The sequence below is a fragment of the Aricia agestis genome, chromosome 10 (genome assembly GCF_905147365.1).
Source record: "Aricia agestis chromosome 10, ilAriAges1.1, whole genome shotgun sequence".
Classification (NCBI taxonomy): Eukaryota; Metazoa; Arthropoda; class Insecta; order Lepidoptera; family Lycaenidae; genus Aricia; species Aricia agestis.
Genome location: NC_056415.1, coordinates 2,431,713 through 2,446,542, shown reverse-complemented (window position 1 = coordinate 2,446,542; position 14,830 = coordinate 2,431,713). Strand labels below are relative to the sequence as shown.

At 38.7% G+C, this 14,830-nt stretch overlaps 1 protein-coding gene across 2 annotated transcripts in view; it reads left to right on the top strand.

Moving 5' to 3' along the window:
- Positions 1 to 8,897, top strand: part of LOC121731315 (glutamate synthase [NADH], amyloplastic) — a 65,752-nt gene extending 56,855 nt beyond the window's left edge. For both annotated transcript variants that reach the window (XM_042120703.1, XM_042120702.1), the window contains 12 exons: positions 18 to 248; positions 869 to 983; positions 1,361 to 1,511; positions 1,657 to 1,793; positions 2,772 to 2,855; positions 3,224 to 3,414; positions 3,817 to 4,026; positions 4,180 to 4,305; positions 4,399 to 4,487; positions 6,750 to 6,920; positions 7,802 to 7,888; positions 7,960 to 8,897. In XM_042120703.1, the coding sequence (XP_041976637.1) occupies positions 18 to 248; positions 869 to 983; positions 1,361 to 1,511; positions 1,657 to 1,793; positions 2,772 to 2,855; positions 3,224 to 3,414; positions 3,817 to 4,026; positions 4,180 to 4,305; positions 4,399 to 4,487; positions 6,750 to 6,920; positions 7,802 to 7,888; positions 7,960 to 8,090 (1,723 nt within the window). In that variant the 3' untranslated portion in view covers positions 8,091 to 8,897. The remainder of the gene's footprint in view (positions 1 to 17; positions 249 to 868; positions 984 to 1,360; positions 1,512 to 1,656; positions 1,794 to 2,771; positions 2,856 to 3,223; positions 3,415 to 3,816; positions 4,027 to 4,179; positions 4,306 to 4,398; positions 4,488 to 6,749; positions 6,921 to 7,801; positions 7,889 to 7,959) is intronic.
- The last annotated feature ends 5,933 nt before the right edge of the window (positions 8,898 to 14,830 follow it).

The following is a 14,830-nucleotide window of genomic DNA, read 5'->3' as shown; positions in this document are numbered from 1 at the left end:
ATATCTTTTTTGTACAGATCTGTCATCGCAAAGAACCTTCTAGAATCATGGCCGGAAGCTGCCAAGAAGTTCGTCAAAGTCTTCCCGTACGAATACCAGAGGGCGCTTAAACAGATGGCGCTGCAACAGGCGCCAGTCGCTAAGGTCGAGAACGGCAAAGAAGAGAATGGAATTGTCGATATTGAGGAAGCGGTGCGAAATGTGGAGCACGACAAGAAGAATTTGGAGAAAATTATAGATAAAACTAGGTACGTATTGTAGCCAGGATGTTCTCGATATGAAAATTTTCTTATGCAAAGTTTCTGAAGTTTTATGACAGGAGTTAATCTTGTGGCGGTACCCACAATTTGCCTAACATTTCTGCATCGCGTTATCGAAGTTTTCTAATTGCGTCGGTATATATACGACAGCTGAAATGTATCACGTGGTCTCCGGCCTGACCGAGCATACCACCTCGCTCGGTCGGAAGATCTTACTTTGCGGCCTCCACACATATGCCACAATCTATTCCCTATAATTTCTGATAGCTAACTTCAAAACAAACAACCAACAACGCGGTTGGTATTTTTGCAAGCAGATCAACAACCCTATTTCCACTAGACGTGTACGAATTTTGACTTAATTGAATTTGGTACATCCATACTTCATTATATAATTATAATATAAATGTGAAAGGGTTCCCGGATCGGCAATTTGAATGGGTATGAAGACGGATTTTTTTTAGTTTCCAGCATTGTTCTCATAGAAAAAGTTGTTCATTATGATGGGCTCATTTTCAGTTTCAAGGATAACGGTGTTTACACTAACATCTTGTATATCCCTTTTGATCACACGCAGAAATAGATATATATATATCTCGCTTCCGCAGAGGTTTCATCAAGTACCCGCGCGAGAGCACACTGTACCGGCCGGCGCAGACTCGCATGCGCGACTGGGACGAGATATACGCGTGGGGACACGTGCGACGCGGACTGCGAGTACAGGTAGGGCTGGCACAGCCGAAATATTTAAAGTTTTAAAGTTAATATTATATACTTCCGTTTAAATGCACACTGTGCATACAGAGTACAGACGTAAGATGGTGTGTGTTTTGCCGGATAAGTCGCTTAATCGGAAAGAAATAAACACATTAATAATTTTTATAATGTTATTTATCATCGGTGTGTATTTGTATTAGTAGAGGAAACCAACATAATATTTACGAATAAATTGTGAGCGATAACATTTATTGAGACAACTACAACAACAATGAGACGTGCAAAACAATAAAATTACATTCCTGGATTAATCGTGAAACATTAACAAATTCAAATCAATTAACTACCAAAATTATTTATTAATTAATCTGTCAACCCTACAGGCGGCGCGTTGTATGGAGTGCGGAGTGCCTTTCTGTCAGAGCGGGCACGGCTGTCCGCTCGGCAACATCATACCCAAGTTCAACGACCTCGTCTACCGCGCTGATTGGAAAGGGGCTTTGGCTCAGCTGCTGCAGACTAATAACTTCCCAGGTATGAGCTCCTAATACTAAAATATCGTCGCGGACCCAAGAAATTCTTACCCACAGATAATTAATTATAAGTTGTGGCTTGTGACGTAATTTTTTTTTGCTTTATGCTTGCAAAAAGCGATTAAACAATTATTATATTCTTGCAGAGTTCACCGGTCGCGTGTGTCCGGCGCCGTGCGAGGGCGCGTGCGTGCTCGGCATCTCGGAGCCACCCGTCACCATCAAAAACATCGAGTGCGCCATCATAGACCACGCCTTCGACAACGGCTGGATACAGCCCGAGGTGAGTGCTGACCAGACCCAGATTTATATAATAATAATATCCCCACACCGGTTTCGGTGACGTCGGCCACGGTTGAAACCAGGCCAGGTACACAGGAGTGGCCGGTTTCATTGAAACCAGGTGGAATTTTATAGTGCCCAAGTGTGTGCGCAGTACACAAGAGCGCTCTCTATTCCTTTACTTTCATAACCCAGTAGGTCTGACGACCGACACGACTGGCAAGAGATCAGGCGCGGGACCGACTTTTTACATGCCCATCCGACGCATGGATCATCTTACCTGTCAGACAATCAGGTGATCAGCCTGTATTGTCCTAGCCAAACTTAGAAATAACATGTTTCCAACGCGGGAATCGAACCCACGACGTCCGAGTCGAGAGTCGCTCTAACTACTGGACCACGGAGGCGATATAAATAGGGGTAGGAGCGTCCTAGGGGGGCGGCAGCGTCCATAGAGGCCCTACATGGGGTGGCGGAAATAATGTGCTCTGCTCTCATAAAAAAATTCGGTACTGATGCTGACTGTTAAGTATGAGATTTTGTCGGCAATTAAACGCCGGCTTCATTATGGTTATAGTTTTTACAATCTACGAGTGCGCGTAGCCTTTATTTGTAGTTGTAAATACGAATAGACATTTTCGGTAGTGTGCGTACCTAACGGAGCAGTCAGTAGTGAGCGAGCCATGTACGCGTGTATAGATATGGTCACCAACACAACTAAGGCCGCCGCGCGCTCAGAGATTGCAAGAACTACCTATAAGACGAGATTAAAAATGTTACCTAAGTTTTGTTTGACAGGTGAATTATAAAACTTGGATCGGAATACGAATATTATGTATGCTTTCATATCCGAGTTCTGTTTTGTGAATAACTAAACAAGCACAAAAAAAATTAAACATGAACCTTAATAGAAAATATATTATGTTTATTGGGGATTGGTATTATGTAAATTACATGAAACATTTGATTTATTTTTCAGCTGCCTGAGCATCGCAACGGCAAAACAGTCGCCGTGGTTGGCTCAGGCCCTTCCGGTTTGGCGTGTGCGCATCAGCTGAATAAGGTTTGTCACTTCTTATACTCATGTCAAATCAGAAATAAAAGCACCACGAAATATTTTAATTCGAAGGTATCATAAAATTAACTATTCCTCCTAATGTTATAACGTCAAAAAGAGTTGTAATTTTGTGTAATATCGAACCGTTAGACGTAACACACGACTCGCTGTTTCACCACTTACTGATAAGTTCCGTATAGCCACAATTTATCTGACATATCTGTCAGATAAGTTGTGACTCCATACTTCATCTCACAGATGAAGTATGGAGTATCCTCCACACTTCATCTGTCAGATAAGTTGTTGATAGCCTATATAATTATCTCAGAAGATATTTAAATTCCCAGTCCAGTTAATAAATTTATAAATTCCAGGCGGGCTACACGGTAACAGTATTCGAGCGTAACGACCGTCCCGGCGGTCTGCTGCAGTACGGTATACCGAGCATGAAGCTCAGCAAGGAGGTTGTGGCGCGACGCATCAAACTGCTCACGGCCGAGGGCATCAGCTTCAAGTGTAATGTCGACGTCGGGAAGGATATATCCGCTGTGGATCTGTCTAATGAGTAAGTGAGGCTTAATATAATTGGACATCACAGCAATTGACTCATAGATGGAGAACCTACGCTATTTATGCCCGCTTTCGCCCGACAATTTTTGACTGAAGTTTATCTTCATATTTACAACGTTTGTGAAACTATAAATTCTACAAACCGCGCATTTACCAAATTATGAAGGCCCGCCAATCCGGATAGTTTTAAATACAGTATTTTGAAGTTAATAAATGCTGTCGCAAATATCTTGCTATCTAGACAAATATTTCGCAAAGTCCCCAGATAGGGACGCGATAAAAACAAGTAGCAATTTATAAATATCGGTTTATACATTTTTGTGCTTTCCGCGACTGGATTAAAGCTTGGACGTCATACATACACCATTTATATAACACGATATTAATACTTTCTTAGATACGACGCAGTAGTACTCTGCGCGGGCGCAACCTGGCCTCGCGATTTACCGCTCAAGGGCCGACAGCTGTCCGGTGTACACTTCGCTATGGAGTTTCTAGAAGGTTGGCAGAAGAGACAGGCCCAAGCTGACGGGAGAGGCAAGCCGGCCGCCCCAGAGCTGTCCGCCAAGGACAAGGATGTTCTGATCATCGGTGGAGGGGATACTGGGTATGTATGATAGAATATTTTATATACAAGGTGTAACAAAACTAAGTGATAATACTTTAGGGTGTGTATGTGTTTCTTGTAGAGAGTTCGGTGTGAAAGTAGCAGCGCTAAAAAATCAGAGGACACATTGCTTATTTTTAACGTGTTTAACAGGTGTGACTGTATAGCGACGTCGCTCCGTCACGGCGCGAAGTCGATCACGACGTTCGAGATCCTGCCTGAACCCAAGAAGAAGCGCGGTCAGGACAACCCGTGGCCGCAGTGGCCCAGAGTTTTCAGGTACAATTGAGTATAGTGTTGGTGAAAATTCGAGTTGACTGTCTTTTGACACAACACTATAAATTTTTGAAAAAATAAATATAATATTTACAGAGTGGACTACGGACACGAGGAGGTTAAAGTGAAGTTCGGTCACGACCCCCGACAGTTCTCCACCCTCACCAAGGAGTTCTTGGACGATGGTGAGAGCATTATTCTAATTTTATATGAGTAGGAAAAGAAAACAAATAAACGAGAAAAGGTGGGTACGAATTTAGATAGATGACGTTCAGCCAACGTTTAAAAATAAATTGCGGTAGTATTGTGATCTCCCGATATTGTGCACAACATCGTTTTTAAGTATCGAGTAGGGGATTTATGTTGTGTTTCCCGAGTGGTTCCATCGTTTGACGCTAGATGGCACTGTGTGTCCGTATCCGTAACGGTACTAATATTATGTGTAGCCATTGATATAGAGCAAAAAATGACAAAAAATATTAAGTTTGTTGTATGGCCCTTAAATATTTGATTTTGTTTTTGACCGACTTCCAAAAAGGTGGAGGTAATACGTTCAACGATTACTCAGCCGGTTGTGGTCCGATTTACAATATTCTTTTTGTGTTGTATAGGGTTTGACTCGAATTTGGTACTTACCATGTTCATAAAAGTGGTGACTTGATGATGTGATCCATGAGTAATCGAGGGAACTCCTCAAAATTTATATGGAAACATATAGTGATTTCGATTTTTTCTGAAGTGTTTCAGGCATATTCTACCAAAAAGTAAGATTTTGAACCCTGGTTCCGAAGGTACCCAACAGAACTTTTGAATCCTTATTCAACAAGTTCGAGGATTTTGGCTTTATTTAAACTACTGCAAGCAAAAGCCAATGAATCCTACATTATTTCTGCTGAACATAGGCCTAATTTTATTTTGGAAAAAATTGGGTTTCGTAAGATATTTGGGTTTTTCGGACGCCAGGTGTAAAATCAACCAGAAAAGTTACTTATTTTGCTTACGCTGCTGAAACTATAAAAGATAGAACCATAAAATGTTCTAAGTAATTGTAGATCTTATAAATATCTACAAAAAAGTCCGCGACACACTATACTTATCTATGTCGAGTGAGGCTCAATAACCATTTTTTAATTTAGAAATCTTGTATTTTTTTGGAATACATTTAAACGCGTTTATTTTACTTATGCCATTAATCCTTATGAAAATAAATCATTTCATCACTAAGTACAGTTTATGTAGATAACATTTGGTCTTTGAATGATTAACATTGGACGTTTAGTTTTGAAATTATGGCGAAATTAAAATATTATAACGATAGTGGGGCGCGTGCGGGAGGAAGACAATCTGTGCAGTGTGCACTATGCATCCCTTCGGATAATGACTGCGTCCGCGTTGTCGATGTCAGTGTTGGAGTCTGTGAATTGACCTGGGAATCATTTTGCTGACCAAGTCTTTCCTGGGTTGGTTTTTTGCAGCCGTAACCGTCATTCACGCGGGCGGATTCGCTGGCGACCGCTAGTAATAATATTATGTAGAACTCTAAGACAACAAGCTATAATATAGCCTTGTGGTCTCATAGGTAACTTAAAAGGATAAAATTATTATTTTTTAACAAAAAATTAAAACCGACTTCCAAGGTAGTCGCTACCAGCCCGGAAAAGTTCTGAGATCCTTGACATATAACTTACGCTAAGGTAAGCTGGTACCGACTTCAAAAGTACGAAGATTGAGTACAGAAATAGTTGAGGTTTAGGCGAAGTCTGAAGACGGCACTATAATAAGGAATAAGAATTATTTGATTCTTTTTAGATTATTTTTAAGAATATTACTTTTGTTTTTACCTTGGAAGTCGGTTTTATTTTTTTGTTAAAAAATAATAATTAGTATTTTTTGTTATAGCGACAACAGAAATACATAATCTGTGAATATTTCAACTCTTGCTATCACCGTTCTTGAGATACAGCCTAGAGACAGACAGACGATTAATAGGGTCCCATTTTTTCCTTTGGGTACGGAACCCTAACAACAAAACTATGTCAGACTGCAAGTGGGCTTGCAGTCTGACATAGTTTTGTTCACGGAATATATAACACTACAGGAAAGGGCATGTGGGCGTGGCCCGCGTGCCATAGTTATTTCCAGCTGGACATAACTCGCACGCAAAAATAAGTTCGCGAGTACGGATTTAAACTTTACGTTAGTTGACGTAAGGTGTGAATTTGCGTAATTCTTCTTCATTTCAAAAGGGTTAGGGTTGTTTTTACGACATTGTATTTAAAAAAGAAATCTCTTTGTGATTGGTTATTTCTTTTGTGTGCGTAAAATGTTACTGTGTGAGTTTGGCGACAGCAGTTTCAATGAAACTTACTTGCTATGCCCCTTCCTGTAGTGTTATATGTTCCGTGGTTTTGTTATTAGGCTTCCTTCATAAAAAAAACCAATTGCAGGTGCTGGCAACGTGGCGGGCGTGGCGGCGGTGCAGGTGGAGTGGAAGCGCGGCGCGGGCGGCCGCTGGGAGATGGAGGAGGTGCCGGGCACCGAGCGCGAGTACAGAGCCCAGCTCGTGCTGCTGGCCATGGGCTTCCTGGGACCGGAGCGGCATGTGGCACATCAGCTAGGTGAGTGGTGGGTAGCTGGGGCAGTGTGACCATTTTTGGAACGAAGTTTAAAGAAAAGTGTTTCTCTCTCTCTCGCACTGGACAGTGTGGTGTAGCGACGTTCTTTTTTTTTGGTGTATACAGGTTTTTTGTACATACGAAATAACTTCGTTCCATCCTGGACCCGTACCACCAAACCGTTTCGAGACTCAAACAATCGAACGAGAATGCTGCGTACTGTTCTAACAAACGTGAAACGACGTTGTTAGAGCAGGACGCGGAATTCTCGTTCGATTGTTTGAGTCACAAAACGGTTTCATGGTAGGTCTCCTGGTGTCCCTTGTCACCTCTCAAGGTTTTTTTTGAAGGGAGGAAATGCACGCATCTCCATCCTTCTTTCTGTCCCTATGTTAAATAAGACAGAAAGAAAGAGGTGGTGTCCGGATTTAGTGCTTAGCACATTTAAAAGATTGTTGAAAAGGAGGCTAAGGCTACGTTTCCACCAGAGATGTGTTGCGAGGAATGTGTTTTAAGACCCAATAGAATCGCTGCGCTGAGCGAAGTCACGTCAATGAAGCGATTCTATTGGTTCTCAAAAACACATTCCTCACAACACATCTCTACCACGCAGCCTAAGGGTCAATTCAGACCGCAACGCGACGAGGCGAGGAGCGGCGTGGCATAAATTTGTATGGATTTGGCATATCTCAATTGCATGAGACCTCTTGCGAATCTGTCAAATCCATATAAATTAAGAAATGCATCTACGCGTCGCTTTGTGGTCTAAATCAACCCTAAGTCTCAAACTCAATGATATCGTAAGTTTGTAAAAAAAATGTATTTAGTAAAAAAAAATACAATAAAAAATGGTTAATTTATAATATGGTTTGTGTCCGTTACAGATCTGCCGTTGGACGCTCGCAGCAATTTCGAGACGCTCAAAGACAATATCTACAAGACGCCCATCAGCAACGTATTCGCCGCTGGAGGTACAAATTCTATGTTTATTTTTATATTCTGTCTAAAAGTTTTCGTTTATAATAAACGCATTATATTTCAGATTGCAGACGCGGCCAGTCGCTTGTGGTGTGGGCGATATCTGAGGGGAGACAGGCGGCGAGGGCGGTCGACGTCTATTTGTCCGGCAAGTCGCGCCTCCCCGGCCCCGGCGGAGTCGTCTACGCGGACTGAGTTCGCCCCTGATTGGTCCTGGGGCACCTTCAGCGTGCTGAGTGTGCCCCGACCGGAATGTGCGGGGGACGTCCGGTCCATACGCCCCTGATGGGGCTGACGTGGACTGAATACGCCTCTGATGAGATTGGCTACCACTCCATTCAACGGTTATGGCTCCTTACAATCATAGAGGCTTTATTCTCGCTCGGAATAGGTGTAGGGTGGGTTCGTCTGACCCCATTTACACATCTCGCCCCCATATTTGGCCATTGACGTTCTAAATACATTAAAATCAATTTACGCAAACAATAAACGTTATTCTTGTAGTCGTCACGTAAATTATTATTTGCATATCTTTATTAAATTATCTGGTATTTTGACCATATGCATATTAGTTTTGTAATGCCATAAGATGCCAATGGCCAAAGTTCTTTTTTGTATCAGAAAGAATATCAAGTTTATTATTGTGGCATTATTTTATTATTATTTATTTAACATAAATTGATGTCGGTAAAGGTACTAGCGACAATAAACTGAACGTAACAGTGCCACGAAGTAAAACATAGGTAGCGTCTTCGTTGATGATTTGTATGAAATATTCGTGCAGATTTTTGCAATGATGATCGTTAAAAATTTAAAGTTAATTAGTGAATGTAGAATTTCGATTATTTATCCATCACTTTATCTAGCGGACGGTTAAACGTTAGAAGTGTCATAGTATTATTTTCGAGCGCGAGTGAAGAGAACAAATTGATTCATATAGGCAGATGCGGGCCTACGTCGTTTGGTCGGGTTATGTCAATTCAGTATTAGTTGTGGTTTGTCGGCTAGGTTTGACTTAAGGGCGTTCGCTGCGTTAAGCTTGCGCCCGGCGCGGCCACCCGCGAGGCGTGCTTGTTCATGTCATACCATAGAGCAGCGCTACTATACGTTGAGGCGGGTCAGCCGTCGCACGATTACTATGGCGAGCGCACGCCGCGGCCGCCCGCGACGGGCACTTGAGCGTGTGCGCAGCGAACGCGCTAACGCCACTAAATTACATAGGTCCGACATTTGCCTATGAATCAACTTGTCTGATAGTACGAATTTCTATGTACTCCGTGACCAACTATACAAGATGTAAGTGTAAACACCGTTATCCTTGAAACCATCAAATCAGCCCGTCAAAATGAACAACTTTTTCTATGAGAACAATGCTAAGAACTCAAAAAATCCGTCTTCATACCCATACAAATTGCCGATCCGGGCATCCGTATGGGTATGAAGACGCCTTTTTTTTGGAGTTACCAGCATTGTTTTCATAGAAAAAGTTGTTCATTTCGACGGGCTCATTTGATGGTTTCAAGGATAACGGTGTTTATACTAACACACTGTACATTCAATTTTCATGCAATTTCTGTGCAAATCATCAACGGAAAATATATATCGAATGGTTACACGAAATGACAACGCATTTTGTGTATTAGTTAGTTTTTTTTATTGGCTGTTTATATTTACGTCAAACGTAAGCTTTGTGATTAGTTTAGTAGACTGAGTATCGAATGCCAAAGGAGATTATTATACGCTTTGGCAATCCAAAATGAATTTATAACAATTGTAAATATATTGTTTATGGATTCGCACCAAAAATATCTTCTCAGAAAAACATTTTATTCAAATTATTTAAAATGATAATGTAGGATATTATTATTACATTGGTGTAGCAACTTAAACAAAAATATTTACAAGTAAATTATGAGATATTTACTACTCCATATTCTTTTGAAGTATCTGTTCTAGGTGAAAATGATATTTTAACCAAAATAATTAATACTTGAGATTAGTTTAATTGTAATGAATATTGTTAACATTCCGTCGCAGGAGATATAAATATTAATTGTTATTATACATTTATATTATTATGCTCATTAAAAGTTACCAAAGAGAAAATTGGTATCCTTAATTATATGAGTTTCTATGTGGCGTTGCATTGTTAGCAATTTAATGCACAAACACTCCAACAATTTGCAAGAAATAGGTATGAAAAATATAACCACATAATTAAATTATATTTATTATGTATAGATATCTCATGTCAGCAGTTCCTAGTTACTTTATTAGTATTTTCAAGTCACCGCCGAATTCTCAAACTCTTATTAATAAGAGCTGTCAGGACTGTCTGAGAGACTCCCACTTATAAGAAGGGTTTAAGAATTTGGATACTATATATTTATTTTTAATAAGTTATAATTAATCGATTAGCTAATATTTTGTAAGATCAATTTGTTTTAGAGGCAAACTTTTTCATATTAAAAACTATTTCAATTTCCTTTTTTTTTTGTAAAATGTTCAACTTTTTTTTATATTAACTTTCCCAAAGTAATTTTTATAAACAACATATTATCTGAAAGAAAGAAAGAAACAAACTTTATTTGGTAAACAATACAAACAAAACTAAACAATTAAAAAACATTTCAACACCTTTACCAAATAGGTGCTTACTCAGCATATTATGTTGCGACCGTAGTCGCAACGCTGTATAATTATTAAGACGTTATATATAACAAATATTGTCAAAATACATGTCTGTATTTGATATAATATCTACATACATAATACATATATTTTTGACATGTTTTGATTCACTTACGGCCGTTCCCAATATTTGATATATTATCTCTGGTTTTGCCCTACTAGAGATAGGAATAGCTCACAATTGACATAAAATATATGTCTCTAATGTCTAATATGAGCTATTCCTATCTCTAGTAGGGCAAAACTAGAGATAGATCAAATATTGGTAACGGCCGTTAAAAATTACAAAATTACACAATGTTCAATAAATCGCCTTTTCTGTCCATAAGTCTTCCATGATTTCCAAAACATGCACGAAATTATGTATCATTTTAAAATTCGTGTATAATTAGAAAGTTCTGTGCTTTTATGTAAGTAATAGTTCTGTACATTTGGATTGGTACAAATTAAAATTTACAAACTAGATGTCACTTTTAAAGTTTATATAGCCGATATAATTATTCAAATAGTTCAATAATGCAAATAAATCGAATGTCTTAGTATTATAACTAGTTTGTTACTCGTCTATAAAATTTAATAGTGTTACCAATAATTTAATGTATTGTTCTATTATTGTTTTAATTTGTTATTTTAAATACGAAATGTTAGTACAGTTTTGCACTGAATGTTCTACAAAACTCAGCAAGTTATGTGCTAGTAAAGCGCAACACTAGGGTACAACGTAAGCATTATTATTTTATTTTTCTTTTGTAAGTAAAATTATATTTTGTTGCTAATAAATTTTATTTCTTTATTATTTTTGTTTTTTATTTAAATACAATTTATTTACTTCTAAGTGTCAGAGAAATTAAAACCTACAAGTACAATAATAATCAAACTACTATTTTTAAGTTTATCGTGGTTGATTTTATATTAAAGATGAAATTATACTAATTTTTATTTAAGTTAAATTCCATAATCAGCTATAAATTTTAATATTTTTATTAAGTAGGTATGTATAAAATCAAACAAATATTATAAACATAGAGATTATCATAATATTATGAACTTAACGCATATTAGTATCAAATTTAGTCAATTAGTGTTTGGAAATATATTGTTCTCATATTTAAAATATAACCGAATGTAACATCTAGTACGGTTTACCGATTGACAATAATAAATGTTAGCAATAGATGGATATTAAAGTTGTTTAACGGTCTATGTATTTTTTATTTCACTCAGCTACAAACATGTTGATATAATATTACGATGATTATTTTGATAAACAGCAAGTAAGCGCCAACGCTAAAACACGGGCCGGGCGGACGCAGGCGCGGGCGCACGCGTCGGAAGACCGTCGCGTGCGCCCGTCTAGCACTGCTAGTATAATTTGTATCTCGAGCGTGTACAGTTGTGTCCAGTAGATTACTATGTATTTACTTACTAATTTATTATTTGGCAAAGACGTCAACGGAAACAACGTCGATTGCGAAAAGCGTACGACCGCGGCAGCGCCGTGTGCCCGCCCATTCGTCGAGCGTGTGACAGTCCGTCGCCCGCGCCTGCGCTGCTCATACTATTTTTCATTATACACACACGAAGCGTGCACCCGCGCGAGTCTTAGCGTTGGCCCTTACATTTGAATCATTCAAATATGAATGATCTCAGAATGAGCAAGGCACGCTTCAAATAAATTCTTAAATTTTATTCCCTGAACCCGATCTAAATAATATTATGTGTATATCTCGACTGTGAATGACGACTGTACTATAAACTGTAGTTATATATTTGACTTGAAACTCTTTGCTCGGCAGGTACTCGGACCGTCGTACACCATCAAAGCCAGTCTACAGATATTTTGACCAGATTGTAAACTGTACTTGTAAAAAAACGTATCAAATTAAAGTCAGGTCTTTGAACAAACTTCTGCATAATATTTCACTAATTTAAAATATATTGAATTGGTTTACTTGTCAAATAAAATGCCTGGAAGTTGGAACCCAAAGAACGATGTGTTGTAAAACTTGTACCTAGTTATCATATTTTTGTCCACTCGTCAATAGATGGCATTGTCAATACGATTTTACCAATTTGACTCCTCTTTTCTAAAATACTATCTATGAAGTCGAACAATTTTTTTTTAACAAACAATATTCGTCTGTATAAGTCACTGGCGTCTGGCAAAGTGCCGACAGAAAATTTAGTTTTCTGTCTTTTCTTTTCTTTTTAACCCCCGACCAAAAAGAGGGGTGTTATAAGTTTGACGTGTCTGTCTGTCTGTCGGTCTGTCTGTCTGTCTGTCTGTCTGTGGCATCGTAGCATCCAAACGGGTGAACCGATTTTAGTTTTTTTGTTTGAAAGCTGACATGATCGAGAGTGTTCTTAGCTATAGTTCATCATCATCAGCCTGCTCATTGCTGAAATATCACGGTTTATCTGATTCGTGATAGGCCGATTAACAACTTGCTGTCGTTTGATGGGTTTTATATTTTGCATTCTGGTTCGTGACACATAATTGGAAAGTTGACCTGGTGCTGCAGCATCACCTGGAAGTCAATAGGATGCCCAACTCCTCACCAACTTTGAGCAGAGGTTTCGTGTTTGGGCTCATTTTAATTGCGACAACCAGTAAGACGTAGATAAACAGGAATTATTTAAACTTAATAGGGATGATGACAAGGTCAAAGATTAGCGAATTTTGTTAATAAAATGAAGAATACACGGTAAAAAATAAGTGTTCCCAAAATTTCAGCTCGATAGCATTTATATTTTTTTTTGTTATGCGCCTTCAAAGTTGGATAATCAAGTCGATTTTTTTTTTCAAATACATTTCTTATTATTTGTATACCATTCGTTAACTTATGCAATTAAAAGCAACTTTTGTTATAAAACCACTTACATAAACGCAATATTTAATATACCTATCGAACAAAGTTCTCTCCCGATGGGTACAACTACGAAAGAGTGACGTCAGTCTTTCGTAGCACTTTGTATGGAGCGTTTCGGGCAGGTCTATTTTATGAGATGTTTGAATTGTCATATCTTGGTGAGTTTTTAAGCTATCAGAGTCATTCTTTCAGCGATGTTTCTATTTTTTAAGGGTCGTTCAATTACCAATAAGAAAAAAAATTGTCATCAAGCCTATTGCTCCTCTACATGAGTGGCCAGCGCTGGCCGATCGAACGACGCATGCGATGGCTATGCATGCAATGGTCGCAACACCTCTACATGATGGCCGTGGTCAGTTGTGATCTAAACGTCGTTCAAGATGGACGTGTAAGCATTAGCCATTAAGGCCCAGTAGTCCCTAAAATAAGCAGGTCGATGTCTGTCAATACGAATATCGACGTTAAGGACATTAAAATAACATTCATATCAGCGCGCCTTGTACAGTGGCTGTTACGCGCTCGCCGCGTGTCTTGATAATAGAAAATAGGAGTAAAAACCTTTTGTTTTTAGTATTACACAAATCAAATATATCAAATCGTTTAGGTCAGGTTACGACACATATACTACATTTTTTGTTTTTTCTAGAAAGTGTGTAATTTAGCCATAAAATGATTTAATTATGAAAACTGTACTGTGTACTGATATATATACCTTTGCGTATAGGAAATTTTCTCAATTTTAAAACGGTACTTATTTTATACTTAAATAATGACATTTCCTTTAGTAAAAACATTATTTAAAAAACTCATTTTACGTAGTTGCAACAACCACAGCGCCGTAAAGGTATAATAATTTTGGTTTCGAACCATAATTATTCTAGGGTTACAAAAAATAGTGTTCTTCGAAATCATCACTTCACGCGGGCCACAGCAAAGTCTCGGCGGGCCGTAGGTTGAGTATAGCTGGCCTAAGTAATTTAGCCACTTATATAAATCCAGGGCTGGATGCGATCTAACGTTTCGATCCATCGTAAATGAATTTTTATGTTTCTTTTGGGGGCTTCCTATATCAGTGGCGTAACCATAACATCCGGAGCCCGTGGCAAATTGATGGGGCTGTATCAGTAAAAAATAAAAATCGTCACGTTAATAATAAAACAATGTATAAAAAAATTCTAAATTCACGTCCACTTGGGCCCTTTTGGGTCGGGGGCCCGTGGCATTTTGCCAGCCCTGCCACCCCATAGTTACGCCACTGTCTTATATATTTATTTTGTTCTCGAAGGAAATCTTCACCCTTATGATTTATGAATATTGATGAATATTCATTGAGGTGAAAATATTCACACATTAAGGTTAAAGTCTTCATCCATA